The sequence below is a fragment of the Phaethon aethereus genome, assembly GCF_964289735.1.
Source record: "Phaethon aethereus genome assembly, chromosome: 14".
In the NCBI taxonomy this organism is placed as follows: Eukaryota; Metazoa; Chordata; class Aves; order Phaethontiformes; family Phaethontidae; genus Phaethon; species Phaethon aethereus.
The window spans coordinates 3,075,156-3,101,786 of record NC_138590.1 but is presented as its reverse complement, the minus strand read 5'-3'; the positions used below and the strand labels follow the sequence as shown (position 1 = coordinate 3,101,786).

Here is a 26,631-nt window from a genome sequence, read left to right as displayed (position 1 = left end):
GTGGTACAGCACTTTCTGCCTATGGGCTGGTTCTGCTGGGAGTCTGCCTGTTGTTCGTTTGCAAAGGGATATCTTGTACTGAATGGTAGCTTGACTGACAGCTACCAGCTTAGCAAGCCATGTTCCTGATCTCTGTTATCACTCCACATTACATCTTTTCCATTTGAGGTATTGGTTATATTAATTTTGATAATTTTCATATTTTCATTTTCACTAGCATACCAAGTTTACTTTAACCATCTCTTTAAAACCCAGTTTGAATTCATGTAAAGAGAGGGAAGAAGATGTAAAAGCCATATAAGCTTCAGCTTTCATTGTGTCATGTTTATTTTCCCCTTTCAAAAAGTGTTGTGCTCTCACTCAAGGGGCAGGGGGGAGACAAGAAAAGTATGCGAGTTAAGCGTCTAGGAGTTTAATCATGAAGAATAAGTAATTTTTAGGAACATAGATGTTTTCTAAGAAAACTTCTATTTGGTGGAATTGCTGATGCTCTGCAATAGTATCAATAAAAATTTTAACAGCTCCCTTTTTTTCATATTTCATAAACCATAGATTTGCTTAGCCAACACTCTCCTTCAGCTCATCTTAAAGTTCTTAAAGTACCTAAAATAAATACAAACATATGAGACTACAACAAAGTGTGTAGGATTTTTTTAACTTCACCCGACTTCACTGAAGGCTTGATGCAGTCCATCAAAAGCTATTATTCCCACTTGTGTGTTCATTTTTGCCTTTCTTTGCTCTGATTCCTCCAAACTCAAATAGTTTTTCCATCTTTGAGACTTGCCAAATCTGTCTGCCTGTCAGTAAGACCTGGCTGTTTCCCTATTGCCCAGATTGGATGTGGAATCTCCATCCTCTGAGATATTTCCAGATACTGGACAAGGTCTTAAGGAACCTGTCTGATGTTGACCCTGTTTTAGACTTGGAGGATGGTCCCATTTGGTTTCTGCCACCACCTCTAGGATCCCACTGGTATTTTTCCTGCATTTTCCACTTGCATTCTATACCTTTCCAAAACAATTTTTTATTCTGTCCAAATGCCTGTGCAGCCCCCTAATCTCTCTTGCACATTAAAAGTACTGCTTTCTTTCCATGATTAGTCAGATGGAAAATGTTGGTTTTTTTTTACCTTTCATGTTAAAATCATAAAGTGATTATTTCTCCTTAATACCATGTTTCTTAATGCTGCATGTATCAAGCATTGATATTGATGTCAGCATTCAGATTCCTCATTTGTCTTCAAGAAGGTTTATTTTTGTAGGGAAATTAATAATTTTCCATAGTCTCATGATGATATGTCCAGATGAACTACTGTTTGGTCAGTTTATAGCTATTTATTTATTTATTTTTAATAATTTCAAGAGTTAGTTACCTGTCACTGCATTTTCTTACGAGTCATTCTTCTAAATGTTTTATCACCTGTAAAACTTTGGTATTTGGGGCATTACCAATTGTCAGACAGTGAAATACAAATTTATTTCTTATGTGTTACTTGGTCACATACATCCTTCTGCCCTTGGAAAATGGGTAAGTAGATCCAAGCATTGCCTTTTTCACTGAATGATATCATAGCCACAAGAACATCTCAGAATAGTAGGGCTCAGGGCTATAAGCCATCTGAGGGGGAATTGTGTTTTAAACTGATTAGAACATACAAGTCATTTTCAGAAATGTTTATAAAAATGAAATAGCTGTCTTTTTATTTTAAAAATTAAATACCAGGAGATCACTTCTCTTTCACAGAAAAAAAAAGCATCTGGCTTTTTTCTCTACTCCCTTTACATTCGTGAAACCTTTGAGACTCTCATTGTTGTCAGCTGTAGGATAAACATTCCCCAAATTCTTATTTCTGAGGAGTGTTCCTTCTGTTGCTGAGTAAATACCTTGCTTGATTCCACGCTTTATAAACACTGTGAAAGAATATGTATTCCTTCAGAAGCGCCTAGCTGTAAATCAGCTATAATGGAAGTCCTCATCTAAGCTTTTATTGCGAGGATAAACACTCCAATAGTTCTCTTCTAAAGTGTTTACCTGGCTTTTTCACAGCTGACTCAGTGGATCAGAGCCCTTTAATGTAGTCTGGCTGGCATGTTGTCACTAATCTCTGCAAAGCTTTTCTAATTCTCATATGATTAATAGTATAGTATGCTATTCATTGAGAAAAAAGTAAAACATTTTTTCTGTCTTGCTGCCTAATTTAGATGTTAAATTGCTAAATCCATTTACTTTCCAGGTTTAGTCTCGAAGGCAAATAATGCCAGTATTGAACTGTAAGCAACTGATGGACAGGGAAAATACCACTTAACTCCCTCTCCTTGCCTTTATGTGAAAAACAAAACAAAATCTTTTAATGTGCAGAGATGCAGCAATGTCATTAAACTGTTGAAAAATAATTCCCCTTCAGTATGCTGTTGTCATATTGTTGAGACCAAAAGACATCCTCAGGTTGTTTGGGGATTTTGTTGGCTTTTTTGAAATAATATAACCTATTATAACAAACACGCTCAACTTCCAGTTACTTGAGCTAATGTCTGACTGGAATTTCCTACATAAAGGACAAACACACAGATACTAAAAAAGCGCATATAAAGTTAGCCCCCAAAACATGAAATGAATGCATAGTGGCGAAGAAGAAACCGAAAGATCTAGCTGAATGTGGTGGTGACCCATGTCATTGTCCTTGTCCCCTGCCCACCACCAGCACCTGCCTCACTAGCACGTCCAGAGTTTTGTTTGACAAAATGACTGAACTGTTACGGGATACATGCTGACACACATGGAGCTGGTTTTGGCACTTTCTGTAACCACAGCCTGCTTGCTTTGTGATCCAAATGATTAATTGGTTCACAGGTGAGAGAGCTGAGTCGACCAGAAATGAGAAATGTGGTTTCGCTGCATTTTTCCTGGTTATCCCAAGCTTTTATCTCAGTTTCTTTTATTATTCTATCTTTATTCTGTTTTCTCCATCCGTTTCTTCTGTCCATACAGAACTGGTAGCTCCTTGTTGCTCTTGGTTGTTCTATTTATTCAGTTGGCTGGCTTGTCTCACTAAGATTTAGTGAGAACGCTATTCTGCTCCAGCACAAGGTTCCACATGCCCAGAAGAGTCATTCAAGGGAGTTTGCTTGACGCTCCCTGTCTGTTATATCCTTGCAATCAAAAGGAAAAATGAGCATAGGGAAGCATATTTGATATATAGTTATGGGCAAATTTAAGTAGCTCTTAACACTCGTATCAGATTCTCATGAGCAAATGATAGCATAGACCTGTCTGCTGTTCTGCTAAAATCACTTACTGTCGAATGTAAAATATCTACTTGTACAGTATCAGCATGTTTAGAACTACTGCTGTTTTGTAAACTGATGATAGTGATTTACTTTGTATTATTCAATTTAAAAAGAAATAGAGTTAAGCACTGGTTTAGAAATACAGCAGAGCCCTCCTATGAAATATGTATTTTCAAATCTCTCACTCGTTGTTATTGATGGTGATTCAATTCCACCATGAATTGCGTTTCTAGTTTATATGCAGGGCTGTTTTGGTTGAGAACACGATGAGTGCCAGGTTCTGCGGTCTTTACTTTGGCAAGACTCATAACTTTGAACTCAGCTTTGTTCCGGCAACGTATCTTAACATCCTGCCCTGTTGAATTCAGTCCGAGGAAGCTCACTGGTCCAGTCCAGACAAAGTTGAGATGCTCCAGCTCATCTCTGAGCTGTTAGATCGCTCTTAACTCCTGCTGCTGCTGAGTCAGCTGGTTGCTTTGGAAGATCAGGTCTTAGGAGACCACTTGCATCTTTCTAGCCTGTAAATGTTTCCTCAGTGATTACTTCAAAACATAGCAAAACTTCTTAGCAAAATACAGTTTGTTCTTAGAATGCAAAGGGTTAATAGTGTCAGCGCAGAGCTTAAGGAGTTAAACAGACACAGATCAAAATACTTCAGTGTCTAGAGGGATGTGTTTAAATGAACACTGCAAGGTTGGCAGGCCTCCAAATTAGCATAGTTTAAAGAATTCAAGGTACATTTAATTGGATCCTTCGAATCCCTTTTCCCTCAGAATGAGCATTTTAACAGTTTAATTCTTTTTGCAACCCCCACACATCCCTTACTCCAGTGGCCCATCTAAAATAAATACTGTGAACTGTAAAAGGCCTAGACAAGTTCTAGCTGAAGTCAGTGGCAACAGGATGGAGTCCTAAATGCTCCACTCACTTGGATCTGACGTTTGAAAGAAATTGCAGAGAATATCAGCTAGGGCTAAACCTTGCACCCAGCAGGTTAAACTGCTGCACGTGTCTGAGGAGCTTCAGTTGGTGTTGGTATCGCGAGGGACCGGCGGGTGTGGAAACGTGTGGCTCTGGCCGGGATTACAGAGCCGGAGCTGGGAGGAACTGGGATTACAGAGCCGGAGCACATTTGTGAGAGTCTCAGTCACAAGCCACCAGTCTTGGGGCCAAGGAGTACCTCCAGTGTCAGGCCAGAAGGAGACGGCAGCGGGAAGGAAGGCTGCACCGCTGTTCTCAAAGGAAGGCGAGAGGAGCGTGCGTGAGAACCAAGGACCAGTACGCTGGTACCGTCGTGCTGAGGGATGGAAGCGAGCAGAATCCTCTCTCGCAGCAGCGGCACAGCAGGCAACACCTAGCAACAAAATAACTTACATAAATCAGACAGACGTATTTACTCTGCAAATAGGTTTAAGCTTTTAATCTCCCTTACTTTTAGAAGCAGTAAGTAAAGATATGAAGTGGCTTTTGCTTCTGATTTTTGACAGTATCCTCCTTTGCTGTCATGACTTTCAGTTTTGGGGACATTTATGAAGTGTTTGGTAGTGACTGCTGCTATGTTGTTGCCAGCCGTATTTAATGTACTACAACCTACTTGAATTATTAGTTGTTAAGCAAAATGACTAACTGGCTGTTCTGTGATCACCCTTTTATTGCCTTTAAGGGCCCTTGTTCATTGTCTGTCACCCGACATTGATTCTAAGCTATTTGGGGCAGAGAAACATTGTGAAATACTACTTGAGAAAAACCTGGACGACGGCTCTATTTGATTAACCTTGCCTTTTCAGTAAGCAGATCAAAACAGACTTTTAGTTTCCAGGAATCTGGAGCCTTCTGAATGTGAAGCTGAACACCAGTAAAATGCCAACCCTCATCCTGCGCTTCCCAGTACGCAGAGGGGCGGCTGCATTCATACTGTTGTGAATGAAGTTCAGTGGAGTTCGTAGGATCTTTAGTACATGGAGCTATCCAGTTACTGAAAACCAACGGTTTAATACTGCTGTGTGTTAATAAAAGCAGTCTTCAAAGCTAGTCCACTCATGTATCAAAAAATAGACTTGTCAATGTATCGATTACCCTAATGTCAAAGAGATTGTTAAAGTTGAGCTCTCCAAGTACTATAAAATGTCATTATTAATTTTTCTTTTATGGAAACAATTTCCACACTCTTTCATTTTTTACACAGATACAATTGTCTCCTCCAGCTGTTGCGCTAGTTTAGACTACATTGTCACCTACCTCTTCAAGCACCTCGCTAAAGAAGGCAAGAAGACTCTAAGATGTAGAGAGATTTCGCAGGATGGACAGAGATTGCTTCATTTCATGCAGCAGAACCCAGAAGTTCTACAGCAGGTGAATGAGCAGTCTTTTCTTGTGGGGTATTACTACATTTCTGAATATTCCTGATCTTTTGTGGTACTGAAAGTCAGGGTAGCATTGGCCATTTAGTAATGGAAGAAACCTCCCTTCGCTGGTGTGCAACCCTGAGTAGCTTCAGCTGTGTTCTCATGACAACCAAAGACGGAAGATTTTTTTTTTTTGGTCATACTGAAAAATGTAGATACTATACTTAGCTGTACAGTATCTTAAAACTTGGTGTTTCGTTTTTTGCTCATAAAAAGAGGTGTGTGAGATCATCAATACATTTCTACAGACGTGGTAAAGAAATCTCTCTAGAGTATTTTAGGAGGAAAAACAACAATTCTGGCATCGAACCACACATTTTGGTAATGAAATGTGTAAATTGAATGGCTGTATGCTATGGAGTTTGAATATCTTATTTTGCAGTAGGTGACTCAGAGGGATTTTTTTTCTTTTAAAGGTAAACACAATAGGAATTAAATCTCATGCTTCTGAAAAGGAAGTGGCTGCTGCAGTGCTTAGGAGATATTTCCCCTTCCCAGCTCCATCAGGTTTATCACAGCCCAAGTACATTACAGGGAGATCAGGATGTTCATAGCTACGTATCTCCACATTTGCTCTGTGCCACATGCCCTTGGAATCTCATTAAACTATTTGAAAATGCTTATTTACAAGAATCTCTGGATTCCTAATGCAGTTGCAAAGATGCTGTTTCAGGAGATGTGTTTCACAGGAGGAGATGTGTTTCACAGGTCTGAAGGCTTTTAAGGAAAATGGAAATTATTAACAAAATGCAAATGACTGGTGTGGTCATCTTTGTGATTCCCTAATAGGTACGCTGCCATTTGGAAAAAGCCTGGCATAAAGTCACCACGGATAATTCTTGTTGTCATTTGTTTACTGTTCTAATTGAAGATGAAAAGTAACTAATGGTAGCTAATATATTCTTGGCAGTATATAGCATATTGTGAGAATATTAATGATGTTTATTATTGACATCTTTATCAGAATATGATGATTCCCTCGTCATATTACAGGTTCTTAAGTTTTACTTGCCCAATAGGGGTTTCATGGAAACTAGCAATGAAGTCAGCATTTGGGTACGTCGGATTGCTCAGTGTTGTACGGGGCGTGCAGTGATTTGAACGTGAAGGACAGAACAGCAACCTGGGCTCTGGACTTTGCTGCATTTGTGGCAATCTTGATGTAATACTTTGCCTGTTAATATGCAGTAATCTTTCACTTCACAGCATATGACTAGGCAGTGATCTGTCTTTATTAACTTCAGATCCTGCGGAATACGTTATATTTATTTTGAATGCAGGCTTTCACATAGTCTTTTAAATATTAATGGCTGGTCTCCAGTAGTCAGCATAAATATGATTTGCATTAGCACTAGTCATATCATATTGAGTGCCTCTGATGTCAACTACTCAGTGTACTAATATCTGACATCATCTCCCGAGGTCACTGACAACTTTGACCTTTATTCTCATGCACAGTTTCTGTAGTCTCAGAAGCTCTTTTGAATTGATTTGAAATTTTGACTCTTCCCTTTATGAGGCAGTAAAATTGATAATTATTCAGATGGGAACTGAGCACTGAGTGAAAAATCAATTCCACCCGCTCTCTGCTGCGTATAAAATTACTTCTGAGTCTGCTGGACGGAACGGATGGCCAAGGTAAAAGCAGCAGGCTGAAGAAGTAGAGAGGATTAGCTGGACGAAACTAATAGCCTAAAGGGATGGCTTTTGAGATGAGGGAGTGGGCCGGTTGGGGGTTATTATCAGCAATGATGGGACTCATTGATCATATGTTTACATCAGGTTTCCATTGGGTTATAAATCAGCCCTGAATAGAAACGGAACCCAAGGCCTCGCGTTTTACCAGGGGGACGGTGTATTAGATTATTCTCGCTTTCACACTTGGTTGAAAAGCAAGACATTGATTATTCATCGGCTGGCCATTAAACACTGGTTTTATAGATGATTTGACTATCATGGAAGCTAATGAACAAGGTTGCTGCTTCATAACCAGCGGTTTCAGTTTTCAAGACATCTGTGTCGGTTAAGTAATGCATAACCCTATTAAAAGGAATGGGTTACAAATTGCTTAACAGTGCTGAAAAACTAGACCCTAATGACTAATTGTGCTTTGAGTTTAGAGAGGTTTGTCAGCTCTTTAAACTAAACTGATGCAGTGATAACCGCAATTATTTACTAGTTAGGACATTTCTTCCAAGTTGGATCTCTGGAAGTAGCCGGACAGTTAAAATTTCCAGCAGCCCTTGAGGAACCGCCCGCCTCAGGTCGCAGCGGCTCCAGCTGCCGCTTTCCCGCTCCGCTAAGGCCACAGGCAGGGCTCCGGCCGCCGCCGACGGGACGGGCGGCAGCCCCGGGCGAGCGCCGCTGCCGCGGGGGCCGCTCCCGCCCGCCCCGCCCCGGCCCCGCGGCTCCGGCGCCCGCGGCTTCCCGCCCTCCCGGGCCCGAGGCGGGGACAGCAGCCTCCGCGGCCGCCGAGCGGCCCCGCCCGCGCACCGGCGGGGCGAGGCCCTCGGGCCTGAAGAGAAGGCGCGGGCGGAGCGGTAGGTGCTGGCGTCGCCGCGCCTCGGCGGGCACGGCCCCGCGGGCAGCCCCGGGGAGAGGAGTGGGGCGGGACGGCGCCGGGGCCGGGGCCGGCCCGGCCGAGCGGGGTGAGCGGCGAGAGGAGGCGTCGGGCGGGGCGGGCCTCTCCTGCCCGCGCCGCCCGGGGCCGCGGCCCGGCCCTCGTCCGCCCGCCTGGGAGGGGGTGCGGGGCTGCCCCGCTACGCGAGGGACATGGTGGTTTCTCGGCAGCATCTGAAACAGCAGCGTGATCATGTCATTGCTCTTCTGCTCGTACGCTCACAGCCGAGCACCCCTTCGCTGTTAAATGAGGCGATTCAGCAGCACCCGAACGGGGTTCAGTAAATAGGTGTGTATCCGCGACGGAGGCTTTCGTCGTATTCAGCCTCTAGAGTAGCAGAGTTGTATAATTAAACATTAATTTTATAATGTTAATTAAATCATTACATACTAATTCTTTGTTCGTTTACTTACAGCCTGTAGCAGCTCTGGTTTTTTTAATAGGTTGATGTGACACTACAAAGACAGGAGCAATAGGAAACACAGAAGTAAAACAGCTCCTTAACGTTTAGGAGCAAGTTACAGCATCCATTTAAAGTGTAACGGTGACTCTTGGCTTTGGCCCTACTTTTTGCTGTGCCACAGGCTTTGTTCCCCCGGGCGAGCTACTTAGTCTGAGCTTAATCTGCAAACAACTGCATTGTGATGGCGTCTTACAACTAAACTGAATTAACATGTGTAAAGTAATTTAACATATATGGGTAGAAAGCGGTATTAGGTTTATTGCATTCAACTATTGCTGTTACATTATGTTGTGCTACAAGCACTTTACTAAATAATTTTAAAAGGCTCCTACTTTTCTATGCTGTTATTCTGGGATTGACAGATGAAGCTGGTGTTTGCTCCGCTTTATAAATGAAAGTGTAAATTTTGGTTTTAAGATGGTACCTTTATCTTCTGGTAATGCTTAGCTTGCTGAATTGTACACGTTAGGCAGTTACTTCTATTTCGGTATGGTAAAGTACTATTTACGTTGGTTCTTTCCAAAAATCAGTCAGTTCTGTAGCATCTTTCACCCATGGTTCTGACAAATGTTCCCAAGAGCCGCACACAATAGGTAAAGAACTCTGTTTGCACAGCCATCGTAGAAATAATTCTGTGCTGGGTGTGGAAGGGGCTAAATGGTTCGTCAGTTGAATAGAAACAGGATTTCTGTGACATCTCAATGTTCACTTGCTTTCCTGGGCATTTCTTGGGTAGGCGTGTTGGGTATAGGGGTAAGGAATGAGGGAGGTTATTGCATGGTGATTCCATTCTGTGCATCATTTTCAGGAGGATCTTGTGGATAAGAATGTGGAGGGGATTTTTTGGTAAGTTTGAACGTTGTACCAGTGTTCGGATTAGATGTGCACAGTGCCCGTGCCAAGACGCAGCGTGCAGCCAAAGCAGCCTCCGACTCGCTGGTGTGGGAGCGGCGATGAGTGCTGTTTGGCCAGCCCAGAGGTGGAGCGGCACCGCACGCCTCCGCAGCACGGCCCGCCACAGACCAGAAGGTATATGCCTGCTGGCAGGGATGCTCCGCTTCTCAGCCCAGGTGGGCCCACAGCAGGGGCACCGTGTTCTGGTGGACAGTTGTTTTCGGGCCAGGTGGCCCTAGAAAGAGGCTGTGCCTGCGCTGAGCCCTTCTGAAGTTCAGCATTTCTGGGGGCAGTGGCTGGGGAGTGCAGTAGGGGAAAACCATCAGAGATGTGGGAAGAGCTGTTGTTGATTGCCGTAGGGGAATGTGGTGGACCACGTGGGCTGGAGATGGATCTCTGGGAGAGGAGTGTTGCAGTAGGTATGTGGGTGAACAAAGAACTTTCAGGGCCTGGGTGATGGTGAACACGGTGGTGCTGGAAAAGGGAGCAAGGGTGGGGTGGGCAGCACTGCGGTAATAGGAGGATGCGTGGCGTACCGGTGATAGGTAAAACCTCACCAGGCTGCTAGTTGGAGCTGGGCGCTTGTGGCTTAGAACTGCACCGAGTGACAAAGATGCCCTAATGAAGCAGCACAGCAGCACTGCGTAGCAAATGTAAAACAGAGAGCAAAGATGCCAGCTGCAATGAAAAATCAAGTGGCATTACTAAAATAAAAACTTACTATAAATTCCTGCTTTCCTTTTTACCCTTGTATGTAGTAAAATCAGTGATATCTTCGTTTTTCAGGTAAACGTCAGTGCCATATACAGCTAGTGTGGAGTTACGCACAGTAATTGAACTAAAAACCTGAGGAGGAGATGTGTTTAGAATGCATGCTTCATGGCCCGTGCAGAAGCACTTGCATGTAAGCACATTGCAAATAGAAACCTGAATTGTACTGAGAGAGGGCAGTTGTGCAAAATGTTGAGTACCTGAGCACCTTGAGCCACATATGTGAGCATATGTTTGATTTTAAGAGCGGATCAAACCCACAGGTGCGATTGTTCCTACACTTTAAATTAAATGTATTTAAAGGCTCAGCTGAATCAGGACCAGCGTGCTCAGCTTTTGCCAGCTTGAGCCTTGAAAGGTTTGATACAGCAGTGAGAGAGATTTTCATTGGGACATCTGTTTTCAGCCCCTTAGCACAATTTAAAAATGTTATCCAATACTATCATAACTTTCTTTATTAATTGAAAGGGATGGAGATATACCAGCTGTAGCCTAAGCCAGCAGAGACTTGGGTGGCTAAGCAACAGAAAAGGCACCATATTGAGTGAGCCAAAATTCAGTCTCAAAGTCATTTATTTTAACCAGTGACAGTACGTTTAGACTCTAGTGTTTCGATTTGATTGATGGTTTAATATCATATATAATTTTTTTAATGAAGGGAACCCATTTAAATATGTTAACATTTGCACTAGTAGTCTCCCATGTACATAACTGCATTTAATCATTACTCTGATTGTTTTTGCGGTTGTGTAATTTGTATCAGCAAAATAACTATGTCAAAGCCTTCTTATCTTAATGAAAAATAAGGTTACTTCTCTTTTATACGTACTTCTTACTGCACACGCATAAGGGCAGCAGCAGCCTCAGTCTCAAGTATATTGCTAAATGTATAGCTATCGCTACATGAGTGCTGTCAATTAAGAAGTCAAAAAAATTAATGAGCTTAGTGTCTTTTCTAATTCTGCTTTGTTTAAAGCCTTGTTGTGATTCGTTGTCATGTGAATCAAGTAATTTAATTTTAAGACTTTCAATGTTAAAATACATCATCATTAGTGATGTATCTGAGGATTTCACGCTCTTAATAATGGTGCTAAATCAAATTGGGAATCTCCTCTTTAATCATCCAAGCTGTGCTATAGTTTACGCAAACGGTTGCGGGGATGGAGAGAAGTTTAGTTCTGCAAAGTAACAAGTATTGTGCAGGATTCATGTACGGAAACAAAAAGCGGCACTTGGGCTCGCAGCGCAAACTGCTAGAGGTGTCAGTGTTGGATGTGCACCCTCGGGCGAGGCAGCTGGTGTATGTATGCTTTTGTTTATCAGTTACTGGTTTATGTAGCCTTTAGGCCAGCACATGAAACAATCGTTCCTACAGGGTCAGCTGCTGGTCAGAAGCAAAGTAAGAAAAGACTTTGCCTTAAAACGCATCGGCCATAATTTTAGTGCAGCTGGCACCTGCTACTGGTGCACAGCGGGAGGGTTAGAGGTCAAAGAGGCAGTTGTTCTAAACTCAGTGATGGCTTAAAGGGACTTGTAGATTAATCTGCTTTATTAACTTCTGTATATTAGATAACTATTGCAGTGAATGACAGTCCGTCTTTCTGAATAAGTCCCTTCACCTCTTTCTCTTTTAAATTGGCTTTTGAGTAATGAATATTAAATAGAATACATTTCAGGGTAATTAAATGAAAACATTAGGATGATGTTGTTTTACAATCCTATCTATAAGTTTCTTGTATATTTATCTTGTATTATTACTGTTCGTTGCTTTTTGCTAGCAGAAGAAAAAGCATAAATGTTTCAATTAAAGAAGAGGAACTGGCTGTATTTCTCAATAACTTCGTGTCTTCTATGCTGCATAAATATTTTCAAAAAGCAAATAACTTTAAGGAGAAGTATAAAAATGTTTTATTCCTTGTTTACTCAGTGCAATGTAATACTTTACATTACTTGGAAATGTTCGATTTCTGCTGGCCGTGGTTGCTTTATATAAAACACTAAGAGGTGCCGGTTTGGGGAAGGGCAAAAAATATTGCTGTTCTGGAGAATCTAACTAGCGATATGAATAGCACCAATAATTTTGTAAAGTTCACATTATAATTCAAAATCCAGTTAGAAGTGATGCTTGCAGTCTGGAAAGAAAGCAATATCTTTACAGAATGCGTAGAGAAAGGTAACAATCCATTCCTTGATCTGCTACTGGCAGATTTGCCATGTGAGTAATGAAACTCGCTCTCAGTGAACAAACACCCTCCCTTTTCCCCATTAAAAAAAAAAGAGAGAGAGAGAGATTTAAAATTCTAGAATAGGAACGGCTTACAGGGATGCTTAATTGCTGTTGGATATGATAGCAGTGGCCCGTTGAAGCTTATAGCGGATCAGATGATGCTTGTAGAGAGATCCGGTGTTTGATGAGGCAATTGCTGCGCCGTTCTGACCTAGTAAGCGCTCATTTTGAGCAAATGGAAAGGTGTGCGTCAGGTGAAAAGGGCTGCTTTGTTGCCGAAAACTTTCCAATGACCGGCATACACTAAATACTAAGTGTCCCACTTAATCTTGGCAGATTTCTGATTTTCAGGACTCTGGAACTGAACCTGAAAAATCCATGCTTTTTCTAGGCTAATAATTGCTGTTGGTTTTGTTTATTTGTGATCCTGAGAGATACTTGTGTGCTCAGGGTGTCTTCTGAAATTATGAGATCCAGAAACTTAGTTTGTTGTGTTTTTTCCCCCTGGTGTTTACGTGTTTGGGTTTTTTTACTGAAAGTTGAGATTTTTGTGTATTTACATATCTCCAGGAACCTGCACAGTTTAAAAATAAAATAAAATACATTTTTTAATAAAAATCCCAATATCACAAGAAATTGTTGAGATTTGGGATGAGTTTAGCTTAGCATAGTTTAGGTTAGCTTAGTTTAACTTGAGCAAATACTCCCACTGCTTTGCTGGGCACATCAGAGACAAGACAGTTTAGCTACTCAAAGAGCACTACACACAAAGGACTACTACACAACATGGGATTTGACCTTTCAGTATAACTGTGTTTCTGAATTCATGATTCGTTTCCCTTTTAGGGGGGGAAAAAAAAAAAGGAAAAAAATTAAAAATGAAGTGTGTGCAACCATTCTTTAAAATCTTTTTAGCGTGACAAGTAAAGTAATCTTCCATTGATACTTAAAAGTCCATCTGCAGAAATTCAGGCAGAATGTTAGAGAGACGCAATATCTATTGAAATGTTGAGTGTCAAACTGCCAGGGTAATGTATTTAGTATGAAATATAATATTCAGTGCATTTTGTTTTGATGACTGCATGAAATAGCCTTGTGCTCTTATCCTTTGTTGTTGTTGTGAAAGATGATATTCACTAAGAAGTGTTGGTGACTATTCAGGACGCAGTAGAAATATGCTTATTACCATCTTTATCATCTATCTTTTATCTTTATTTGCAATAGCTTTGGTTACAGTTCAGTTCATCAGGATAACAAAAATACTTTTAATTGTTCCACAGAAGAAATTAGAATCAATTTATGAACAGTTTGAAAACAGAAGAGGCTTGAAATCTGCTAGGCAATCAGCAATTAATACTTCAATTAGGCTTTTTAAGTTCTATGCTAGTACACTGGTCTGCTCCAGCAGAGCCCAGTAGGGTCACTTTGCTTTATGGATGATTCTTGAATAGTGGTTCAAGCCAAGTGTCCGGGTTTCTTATACTCTGATTTCCTTCAAGGTGTGGTTTAAAAGCCCAGCCTGCCTCCCTGTCACTGCTGATTATCTCCATATCAGTGCTAAACTAAGGTAAATACGGATAAAATAATTATCCTGGTTCTAATTTTCTCTACTACTGGTTGCTGTTGCTGTGTGAGGGATGCCTCTGGGTCTGCTGCTGGCAGACATCCACGGGGTTTGAGCCTACACTCAAGCTGTCTGCAAATCCCAGCTGCTTTATGGCAAGCAACATCAGGGCTCTGGCAAGAGAGATCTACAAATCTCTTAGTGTTGCCCCAAGGCCTGGTGGGTTATGTGATAGGTGCCAGGCTGGGTTTGACTTGAAGGTGGGTGCAAGCTTAAGCCCAGTTTAAGGACTGCTCCTTGGCATGTGGGGTTTGCATCCCTGAGGGTCGCACTGAGCACACTTCCACTCAGTGTCAGCGTGAGTCTAGTTCAGACTCGGGGATAAGCGCACACTCAGTTGTGAGATACCTTGAAGTTCCTGGGATGAAGGGTTTAGAGCTGATCTCATGCTCAGCCTTGTCTGTATGCAGCTTTTTACATTTCTGGAACACTTCTGTAGATTAAGCTTGAGATTAGCCTCAAATTAGTTTTAGACTAAATGATTTTATTTTTCCAGTAATAGCATTTTCTGACCTTCTCTTCCCTCTCCTCTTGACTGGTGTTTTGGAAGACCTTCCTGTAATAGAGATTTCAGAAAATTAATAATGCAGCAGGCAAAGATCCCAATTCCTATGCTGAAATCCTGGTGTACCACTGAAAATCCTCAGATGCTTTTGTGCGTCAACTCCCAGCACTTGATGCAAAAGAAGGCACCAGCGTATTTCTCAGGAGCTGGAGAAGAGAAGGGTGATGGCTCACGTTTGAGGAATTTAAAGATGCACGCTGTAAGTCCCAGCGTCAGTTAAGGGGAAGACTGAAAGATTTAGGCGTAGGACCATTTACATTCCTGAAGACAGACTCTTGCTGGAAGGTGTTGGTGTAGGTAAAACTGCTGTTCTCTCCTCCCAAGAGGATTAAATAATCTGTAACTAGGCATTTGGTCAGAGATGCTGGTAGTAGACACTGACTTCTGTGTCACCTCTCAGAGAAGAGCACTGCCTGTGCAAGAAAGGGAGAGCCTCTCGCCATATGGACTGGCAAAAATGCTTAAGGATCATCATCTTCTGCGGTTAAGACGAATCGGGTTTACAAAGTCTTGAACCTAGCTGCTTCTTCATATACTGCTAAAAGCAGAGGGGAATGTGTATTCATTTTTTACACGGTTTTTAAAGAGCTCAGCCTTCTCCTACACCAAACCAAGCTGAAGTTTGCATTACAAATTAGGGCAGGTTGTGCATTCCAAAAGTCCCAGTTAATCACAGTTCTGTTATCTTTAAAAACAGCCATAACACTGTATAGTTATGGCCACTTGTTTAGAAATGGCCGAATCTTACATAAACAAGCTTAGGTTAATTTAAAATGACGCTCTAGTATCTGTAACTGAAAATCTCTGTGTGCTACGAGCGAAAAAATGCAGATTAAGTGTTGATGTCACAACCTTAAATTATTTCAGCCTGAGGTGAAATAATTTGCTGTCTATCAGGGAGCACAGATGGATAGGAAAAAAGAAGCTGTGCAGATACACGAGTTTGTAAACATCTGTCAGCTACACCAGATATCCAAATACAAAATCTAGCACTTCAGGCAGCAGATGAGTATGTGACATTCAACAGAGGGTTTACATGAAATTCAGCACAGACAGAAGCAAGTCAGCACACCCTGGAAGGTAATAATTAATGAAATGTATCCCCTCCTCCCTGCAGAAGGAGGAGATACTTCATTCATCAGGCATTTTCAGTGCTGCTGCAGTTAACTGTTCTGCTTCCAGTATGTAACGTAGCCAAGCCTTACACTAGCCAAAACTGCTCCATCCCATGAGGCTTAGTGCTTTACTCTAGGTGAGGCTATAGCAGCCAGCTGGCATCTCTTCTCCACTCCTGGTGGATGCCAGCTCACCCAGGAGCATCGTCTCCCTTAGGATAGATGGACCCAGTTCTGATAGGCGAGACTGGACCCGAGTGTTACCGTCCTTCACATAAAAAATTCAGATGCAACTGTAATTTGAAAATAACGTGCTAGAATATGTCCTCAAATTAGAGGGAAGATACTAAAATTACTGTTTGAAAAGATGCTAGTGTAGGGCAAAATCTTTGGCTGTGAACAGCTCGTGTGCACAGGACGTACAGCAGGACGTAGCCATGTTCCAGCTGTGCTGTGGTTACTCCCTGGCGTAGCACAGACATCTGCTTTGTGACCCTGTCGCCCGCTCGAAAGGCGATTCACTACTGGCCAAAGGTAGGAAGCGATGAAAGTAAGCCTTAGCTTTGAAAAGTCCTCTTTGTATTACTGATCTGTGTTACTGTCCTATTAACACATGACAGTTTATTTTAACAGTGGAAAAATAGAAAACGGCAGTGGATCTGGTATAGTACCTTTAATGGGCACATTGCAGGGGCAGCTGTCATCCTAAGTGTATCCTTTTGAGTATGTGCTTGTGTTTCTCTTTCAGATACAAAGGCAGGTTTGACATAAGTTAACACAGTCTTACTCTGTGATTCTTTTTGCTGGCTCATGGTTTGGACCTACTTCAAGTGGGATCTCCCTTTGGCCAGTTCTAAAGACTTAGCCAGGGAGATGCCAAGCTCCACACTCCCTGTAACTGTTCCTTTTTCACATCTATAGCCATCCCTTTTCCATCTCTTCTGAACATTGGGAATAAAGACTTTCCCAGCAGGACATACCATATAACTGATAGGAATACCCTGTGAAAGATACACTTAAATCATACTTCAGTCCATCAGCTGCAGCCATAAGCTGGTTCCTGGTATGCAGCGTGTCACCCGGATGCCTTGTCCTGACACCAGAATGGGACTTTTTTCAGCCATTTATACCTTAATTTTTCATAAAAAGGAAGAAAAAGGCCAGACCAAATCAACCTATTCCGAATGGAGATACAAGATCAGGTCCCTCACAATTTTAAGCTTCAGCTTCAGCTGTTGAATCATGACATTTTAGTTACTAATGTTTATTTAAATATATGTAGTGGAAGCACATGTAAATAGGGTAAAATGCTATATTCTGTGAACAGAAGTCTGGAGGAATCTAGCCTATATAGGCTGAAAGAAAAGCTTGGTCTGAGGGTAGCTTAGAAGGCTCAGACCAGAAGGGCTGTTGGAAAGAGCTCTGTGGTTGTGTTCGCCTGTGCTTTCTGTCCTGCCCTCTTCTCGCTCGCCTGCCCTCCCTCCTTCCACAGCTCCTCCCCTCTTCCTCTACACATAATGAAAATTAGCAACAGGACGGGAGAGGGTTGAGAGGGTGTCCCGAAGGAAAGCCGCTGTACTGTAACTGGGCCCATTATTCGATGCTGGAGGTCGAGGCTGCCCACGTCAGCCGCAGCACCAGCCTTCTGCGCTGCTGCTGCTCCGGAACAACTTGTTTAAAGCTCTTTGTTGGTCTAATGTAATTTCATAATGCAGGGAGACAAGATGCGCGAGTCTTAAACTCTTATATATTGCGAATCTCAACTGATTTGCTGTTTCTGACAGTTAAATATTTTTAGTTGAGGAATAATGGGCTGGTTCTCACTTTCATAATAAAGGCTTTAGTTTTCTTATTTCATCTGGAAGTTTTAGCTTTGAACATGGAAAATATCAATGTGGAAGTTAGGCTTTCTAGTAAAATAAATATTTTAAAACAACAGATTAAAATTTAAGGTATTTAATAATCTTGGAGCATTTAAATCTTCCTCGTATTATTAGTAAATTATGATCCATTTATTAATACAGGAAGAACTGATCATTAAAGAACTGAGAACACCAAAGGACATTTAAATTAGTAATAACAGCTCCTAAATTAAGAGTGGACTATCTGAAGCTAGAGCTATAAAAACCTACCAAATTTCATATGCTAAACAATCAAAAAATCTGAATCTTTTTCAGATGTGAATGGAAAAAAGGAGTGTTTTTACCAGCAAAGTGTTTGGTTAAAAGCTGTGCATGTCCTTGACCATTCTAAATCCTTTGTAAAGGAATACATACTGCTGTCTCTGGTGAGACAGCATTATATTTAATGTTCTTTATGTTAAAATGTCATTAGTTGCAGGAGAATAAAACACTCATCTCAACATATAGGAGAAAGAAATGAGTTACGGGACCTGCAATGATGCAAGTGTTCTCTATTGATAACATGTAGCAGCAAAAAAAGCATTTTTTAAAGGAAAGGCAGCTTCTTTTCCAACTCCCTTTAGAAAAAGTTTTCATAATGAGGGTTATCCTGACCAACATTTTTTTCCTCCACCCAAGAAAGAAAGAGGCTGTGAAGGAAGAGAAGCTCTGAAGAATTAATTTATTGGAAGAACCGCTCTTTATTCTTGCCTGTTCTGTCAATAGTTCCTTTTGTAAAGAACAAATGTGTCAGGAGAAACATTATTGAACCAGATAAAGTGATGCCCTATGCTTAACATAAGAGACCAGAGGAGAGGTTGCTGTTTTGAACTAAGTAGAAAATAGATTATTTGTTCCCCCACCCCCTTCCTTTTTAACGTCTCTTTGTCCACCTTGAGACCCTGTTTTCTGCTGGAGTCAGCGTGAGGACCTGAGTCTGCCTCACACCTCGGGCGGCTGCCCTGGCTGCTGGAGTGCCTCTGCGCTGCAGTGGGGCTGTGGCAGGATCTAGAAGTCATTTTCCTGAAGCAAAATGTTCCAGTTTCTATCAATAGCATATTTTCCACCTAGAAAACAAAAAAAATCCATATGTTTGATCAATTCTGCTTCTGTGCTTTATGTTTTGTTTTGCCATTGAGTTCTTTGTGATCTCCAGTTAGATGATGAGACTTTTGGCCGAGGTGGGGCAAGGAGGGTGTACCATACCATGGGCTTCCCTCCGACACCTGCATGCTGAATACATGCAAGTCCACCTGAACCCCACTAGCTGCTTCTGCTGCCCGATAAGAGGGACTGCAGGTCTCTACCAACAGGATGGCCACGGTTGGGTGATGGCTGGAAGAAGCCGAGGAGGTTAAGGGGGTGCCCCGGGCTCAGTTTGTATCGCTGCGGCTTTGCATACAGACTTTGTTCCTCAATCAGCCCCTCTGTAAAATGTGATGTATCTCAGTGGCACACTTTGAAGCTAACATCTGGGAAATGCTCTGCAGTTCTCAAAAGAAGTGAAATAAAAATGTGGACAGTGCTGCTGCTGTTGGCTGCTGAACGCTTGCTCATGTACCTGGGCCCAGCTGATGGCCGGGGAGCGAGCGCGGTTGCCCTGGGGCAGCGGTGCTGGCCACCTAACTGCATTCACCTCCTCATTTGTAGATGTTATTGGGCAAGATCTCATCTTCAGAAAATTGCGGTTATCATTTCTGTGTCATCATAAATACAACTATATGTAAACATGTCAGCAAATGAAATATGAAGAAGGCGGCATGTTATTTCAGAGCCTCCTTCAGAAGCTTAAAGAGTTTCAGTTCCTTCATGACCTGAACAACTCAGGAGAGCAACAAAAATGGGAATATATATGGAGCTGTGTGTCAGGTATCTCAAAATTCTTTCCTGCATGGGTCGACCTGTTTCTCCTGATTACACGAGTCAAATCACAGATCATGTGCGGTCCGAAGGAGGCACCTTGTCCCTTGTCAGTGTAGGAAGAAGCTGTTCTCCATTACATGAAAACAGTGGAGAGGTGGGAGGGGGAGAGTTAGTGAAACTAAATGAAAGCCTGATACCTCTGCCCAAGAAAGAGTTAAAGTCTGCTACATCACCAGCAAACCTGCAGTTTGCTGAGGCAGAGCTTCATTATAAAGTAGCGTGAGGCTGGTCTAGACCAGATGAATCTGTGTGGGCTGCCTCCCTTAGACAGAAGCTCATTCCAGCAGGGATGGTCTCCTAGCGCTTGTTTGCGGGTGCAATCGCTCTTGGAGTGTGTAAGCAGCACTGTAAAACAAGGAAGGATCTGGAATGCAAACAGTTTGCAGTAGTATGCAGAAGTAGCACAGGAAACCAAAGCTACGGAGTAAGACTGATCAGCAGCAATAGTTGTGAGAGAAACGCGGAAAACGGGAAAAGGAAGTTTAAGGCTATTACCATGGATTTTGGTGCCCTTCACATTGGTGGAATTAGGCTCAGTAATTGCTGACTGTCTTCTGCCTATGCCGTAATGCACTCCTGACAACTTCCAACAGAGGTCTTGATACGATAGGTAGGCTTGCCCTGATTTTATGCGTGCAACTCTTAATGCCAAGCCACATACCTTGATTTTTTTTTTTTAAATCTTTGCAAGAAGTGGGATGGCTAAGACATCTGCAAAGACAGCATGACAGGATTCCAAATTGTCCACCTCTGCAAGTAATAAACTTACATAATTTCATGAGAGGCGTTAATCACTGTTCCAGAGAGCGCACGGGCAGAGTACAACCAAGTTCCTATTAGTGCAGTGGTATTGCTAGTCCCAGCAGTTCCTTTAAACAGAGGCAACTTTGTGTGAAAGCATCAGCGCTTGGCAGTGTTGTAACTGTCTGGTTTAACTGATAGGAATGGGTTGACCCATGAAAAACACAGACTTACACGTGTCCAGGTATGAGACCTAGCAAACTCTTGAATGCAGTGTTCTTCCCTGCACGGCTAATGATTTCTAAAAGGATTATCTTCCTTAATCCTTAGAGTCAGAAGTGGAATTAAAAATGTTTGGACAGTAAGATCTTGTCAGGGGAAGAACTCAGAAGTGGGAGGGAGGCTTTTGCTGTTTCCCATCCTGGTAAGCCAATATCAAAACACAGAATTAATAGCTGCTGTTATGTAGTTTGCTTTATATTGGCTTTGTTTTTATGAATTATAACATTCGTCAGATCACTTGCTTATTTCAGTACTGTCTGTACTACTTATGTACAGAGACAAATAAGTGTTTCCCAGGTGAATTTTGGATGTTTTGGTCATCTTCCATATTTAGGCCAAAAACTTTCCTAAAATACTTGCTTTGCAGTTCATTTGGAATTTAGTAGCAATTCTGGGCTAGAGACCTTAAAGACATGCTCATGAGTTGTTTGATAAAGATGGAGTTTGAAGAGGTAGGACTTTCCCTCTGGGTCAGTTGTGAACTTGTCTCTGAGCATGCCCTTTTTAGATTAAGCATCGCATTGAAAGTCTCTCTACATGCATAGCACTCTTTCGAAGAAATATGGGTATGTCAGTCGTGGTGCTCTAAATCACAGCTTGAGTGAGTTTAATTTCTTTTAAAAATGCTTCTGTCCTAACAGCTGGCTTTGTTACAAGCTATGGAGATGAAAACCTGGTGATGAATGAATTGTAAAGAAGTTGTAATTGTCTTCATGTTTGGAAAAGAAGCCCCTATTAGTGCTCGTGCAGAGGTTTTGAATTGCCTTGGTTCCAAAGCAGTATACAACTGGTTTTATCCTACGAGTAACGGAAAATAGTTTGCCTGATATATATATAAACTGTGAAGTCAAGTGAAGAATTGGCCTTTCCCATGCTAGAGCGTATGTTCCTAACCTGAAAGCTCAAATGATTTGTGGATATCTCTGTTCAGGTGATTTGTAGTGCTAGGATTCATCTTTTTCATTTAGTGAAACATGCTGTTTGACTTTGCCTTGGTCAGTTATTACAGGCTAGTTTGCAGTGTGGCAGCTCTCTGGAGGCCTTGTTCATAGCTACTCATTGGCCTAGAAGAAAGGATTTAATGATTTTCTACTTCCTCTCTGTTTGGTTTTAGGGTGCAGATATTTTATAAATGTGAGTCAAACTATTTACTGGTGACATTTTACAAATTTTCACTCTGTTTAATGTCTGACTAATGTTTTTAGGTTCGTATATGTTGTGGCCTTTGGCATTTTGGACTAACATATCTCAAGGATATCTTAGAGCATTTTATCTTTAAATGGATTCTTTTATAATTTCTTTTTACAAAAGCGGTGCCAATCCCTAAATAAGTCCTGCCCTTCCTAGCTACACACGCCAGAGGTATAGAACACGGCAAGACCAGAAGAGGCCTCAGAGGGAAAAATACTCCATGTGGCATCAGCTCTGGTTACATGCCAGCCAACGAGGAAAATGAATTACGTACCTTCGCTTTGGGTGCCAGTAGAACTTAATTGTATGAGTTGATAGATCTCCGTGCTTTATAAAGTTGATGAAGTGGCTTTATCCCTGCTGTAGAGCTCTGTAAAGTAAGTCACGGAAGTAAAATGGCTAAAATCAGAGTCTGGATTTGTAACTGCGGTGGAAATGGTATAGATTTATAAACTTCTTGCTGCAATCAGGATCGCCTTCATCAAAATAGGGAGCGTTCCCTTCAAATGTCTTGCAGTGTCAGACACGAAGCAAGGTGGATGTGAGAAAACCAGAATCTTGAAGAGCAGCTAGAGATTAATCTGAAACTAATACAGATTGCTGGTTGCACATGTATTGCTCTCCTAGAAGTAGTGTGACAACAGGGCAAATGTCTGTAGTAAAGCCAAAGCTTGTACCTTAAATTAACACAGCTTTAAATCTCAATTCATATTTGTTTTAACTTCAACCTTTTCTTTAGAGACGAGCTTTGACATTTGTTTTCTTTTCACTTTCTTCACCTGGTAGTTTTGGTTATTTTTTTGGAAGCATGACTTTTGTAATACCATGCTCATATATGACATCTCAGTGATTTCAGCAGGGTTATTAAAGGTTTCATTATTTTTTCCTTCTCACCACATCACACAGTATAACAACAGTATCCATACTCACGTAAAGTGTCTGAATTTTTCTTTCAGATGATGTCAATCCTAATGAACACCATCATTTTCGAAGACTGCAGAAACCAATGGTCTGTGTCAAGACCACTGCTTGGACTTATACTTCTCAATGAGAAAGTGAGTATTTAAGAAATTACATCAGATTGACTCTTCACATGCACAAATAATTGAAATAATTACTTCACATAGAACAAAGCTGCCTGTTGCCCTTCAAATCCCCCATCTCTTTCCGTGGGACCTTGCTCCATTATGCTCACATTAGGAGTGGAGGGTAGGGTTCAGCTCGTGTACTCTGTAGGTATTTTACACATAGTAAAGATTTTTTACAGCCTTTACAGATTAGTTCACAGAGGCTGAGTGGCTTCATTTTGATGAAAAATCCCCTCAAACCTTTATCCCAGCTTTTACACCCAGTCTTAGATCATGCAAGTATATAATTAACCTTTTTAAAATACACTCTATGTCTTCACTTTTCCAGAACTAAGTAGGGGTAGAAGTTTGCAAGCTCATCTGGCTTTTAGATAGAAACATGAAACAAGAACACTGTGGAAATCACATCAGAAAAATTGCTTCCTAGAAAAATAGTTAACTAATTTCTTTTTCTGAAAGGTTTCACAGGAACAACTAGCTTTGGGGGGTATTATCCAAGCGCTTACACTTAAGTACTCACATTGATTGCAATTTGGATTGTGTGCATCTGTGGCAGATTCTGTAAACCAGGAAATACTCTGCAATTTGCCCTTTCAATAAAATCTGAAACTATGAATTTGGATATACCCATCATGTTTCCCTGGTGACTTAATAGAGACAATATTGTCTGAAATGGAAACCATCCGAGTAAATGAATGCGAGTTGATCTAAATGTGTGCATTTTTTGTATAGCAAGGCATTGTTTCTGAAGATATTGACCTGTTGTATTTGCCATACTTCAGAGCTAGCTCTAACTTTATTCTGAATTGCTTTATCTCTTGGGCAGTCACAAGCCTCAGTGTATTACTGCTTTGGAGAATGAATTGTCTATACAATAAGAGGGTGCTGGAAAAAACGAAGACACTAAGATTAGCAGCAACCGCATACATTAAAATTCAAACTGAAATCCCAGCTATGGAAGGAAACTAATAGAAGAAGAAAATATATCAAGAAGAGAAGCGCTGTCTCATCATTCACCTGTGCTGAAGGATCCAATTTTAGCCATATCCAATAGCACTGTCATTCATCTTCTTGGTGTGTTATTGTGATTTAAATCCAAGCTCTATAAGAGAGAGCAGTTCTTTTAAAATGATTGAGAGGGAATGAGGGCAAATTCAGTGTTTAGGAAAACTTTATGACATCACAATATTATACTTTACAGATGGAAGCAATATTTCCTACTTTGGAAGGAAAACTAATCATTTTCTATCTGCTCTGAGTCACTGCATCATTATAAAAGTGGGAAATAAGTAGTTTTGTGCATTCCCAATCTTGTTCAAGACGACATTTTTGTTTATATAATGCTTCTGATTTATAGCATTTAAGTATTAGCCTGACTACATATTAATTATGTGGTTTTGATGCTTCAGTATAAGAAGAAATTAAATATTTCACTTGAAGATAAAACCATGGAGCTGTAAATCATAAGGAATAAATTTATGACTGGCAGAATATTCTTTTTACTGAAATTAGACTACTTCTAATGATTTTGTGTTTTGCTTAGCAGACATGGATGTGTACAAGCACCTTTACTTACGAACAAGCCTTACATTTCTTTTGCAAGGGTGAAGAACAGGAAATAGAATTTACAATATTTGTATTGCCCCTTTTGCATCAGGGTTATTTATTTTGTATTTGGAAAAAGTAGGCCACGTACTTATATATGGCTGTAAAAGTCATCTTTTCTTGGCTCATTTCAGCGCACTGCTGGTTTATTTATTGGAAGTGGGTTCCTTTATTTCAGGCAGGGTCTCTGTCTCCACAGTTCCTGAGATAGCAAGCACACATTTGCGATTGTTTTACTGCTTGTTCGCTTCTTCTTTTGTTTTAATGAGATCTTCTTTGCCCATAATTCCTGTCAAAGGGAAGGCATCAGGTTTACTTGGGGACTCAGAAAAACTGGGATTTATACATGCTTGCGCCAGTAGAGGCAATTATGCCAAAATGGGTATCATACTGAGAGTCCACCCTGAAACAACGCTAAATCTTTTGAGACAGCGTCAGCTTAGTATGAGATGGGATGATTGCAGGTGGCTCCTGACACTGTTCCCATACTGAAGTGCAGCGGCAAGTTTAATTTAAATCCTGGTGGCAAGAGGTTGGCAGAAAAAAAGCCCTCTGTATCCCAATAACGTAGCAAAAGCGTCTCCTCCTTGCTGCTGTCCTTCAACCAAAGAACACAGGCATTGGAGCGCACAGGCCCTGGAGACCCCAGGGCTCAGAACAGCTCCTTCGTGTTGAAACAGTGATGCCAGGACAGAGTCTTCGGGGGGATGCTGCCCTCATTAATGGTAGGCAGGTGTTATTCCTTGCTGTTAATCCTTTCCGTTATGGGGTTGACTGAAGAAGTTCTTGGAATGGCTCTTTTCTAAAAACAACTTGTGGAGGCTGGACAAGGTCTCGGGGTTGTGGCCTTCTCTACATTGAACTCTACATTTGTCACCTTGAGACATAGCTTCTGGGAATCTGTTTGTTTCAGGCAGATACTTCGTCTTTCACACCAGCTCCCAGGTGATTTTCGGTTTTGAGTTCCTAAGTAGTTTGGGATCCAGCTATTTGATCAGCTGATGCCTTCACTTCCAGTAGTGCTGCAGTGGTCAGCAAAGATGCATAATACAGGATGTTTCTGGTTTGAGAGGAACTGGATTGAGGGCAAATGATTTGCCAAGCAGACATTAAAGCAAACACCTCCTTAATCCTGTTGAGTTGTCAGGGCTTAGTGTTAGAGTGCTATGGTTTTACTACGTTTTCTTTTGTTATCCCATACTTTTTCATGTGTACAGGAGAGCTGTAGTTTTGACGGAAAAGTTGGGTGTTCAGTTTGAGATGTTTAAGGTTTAAACGGCTTTACACCTATTGAAGGTTTTAAAAAAAATGTAGCAAACAAATCATAGACTTTTGTGCTTTCTAACATTCTGTACCACACCCTACAAGTCAGATTAACTTCAAAAGTCTGCTAAATGTTGCTTGCTAAAAACTGATTTTCATCCTACCTGTAGCAAGTTCTCTTGCTATACACCTGAAATTTGGGGAATACCAGCAATATTATTCTTGACTGCAATATCAGACTGCTCAGAAACTCTGCCAGCTATTTGAGCACAGGTTCATCAGAATGGTTCATTCTCCTCTGAATAATTGTATATACAAGTGCTTATACCATGGATGTGCTTATGCCCAAGGCTGTAAGAGTTTGACTGGCACAGCCAATAGAGTAAAGACTAAACAGGATTATGTGGCTTGCTTGGCTGTAATAGTGGGGTAGTGGATAACACTGTAGGTTCCCTCCTGTTCAGTATTTCTAGACTACACATATATTTTATTAAGGTGATAAAAAGTGCTATTCTAACTAGTCCATAAATCTGCCAGAATACCATGGACATAGTACATAAGAAATCACATAGATTACTTAGCTTCTAAAGAAGCAACGGTGAGTCTGTCTTATCACAGCAGTGAAGCGATAAGAGCCCACAGCAAAGTGCACAAATTTGCACC

General features: G+C 41.4%; 1 protein-coding gene across 1 annotated transcript in view; it reads left to right on the top strand.

Moving 5' to 3' along the window:
- Window positions 1–26,631, top strand: part of RANBP17 (RAN binding protein 17) — a gene marked incomplete at both ends in the record, with an annotated part of 158,590 nt that overhangs the window by 128,312 nt on the left and 3,647 nt on the right. Inside the window, 2 exons of the mRNA XM_082006378.1 lie at window positions 5,476–5,642; window positions 22,969–23,067. Coding sequence (XP_081862504.1) covers window positions 5,476–5,642; window positions 22,969–23,067 — 266 coding nt within the window. The remainder of the gene's footprint in view (window positions 1–5,475; window positions 5,643–22,968; window positions 23,068–26,631) is intronic.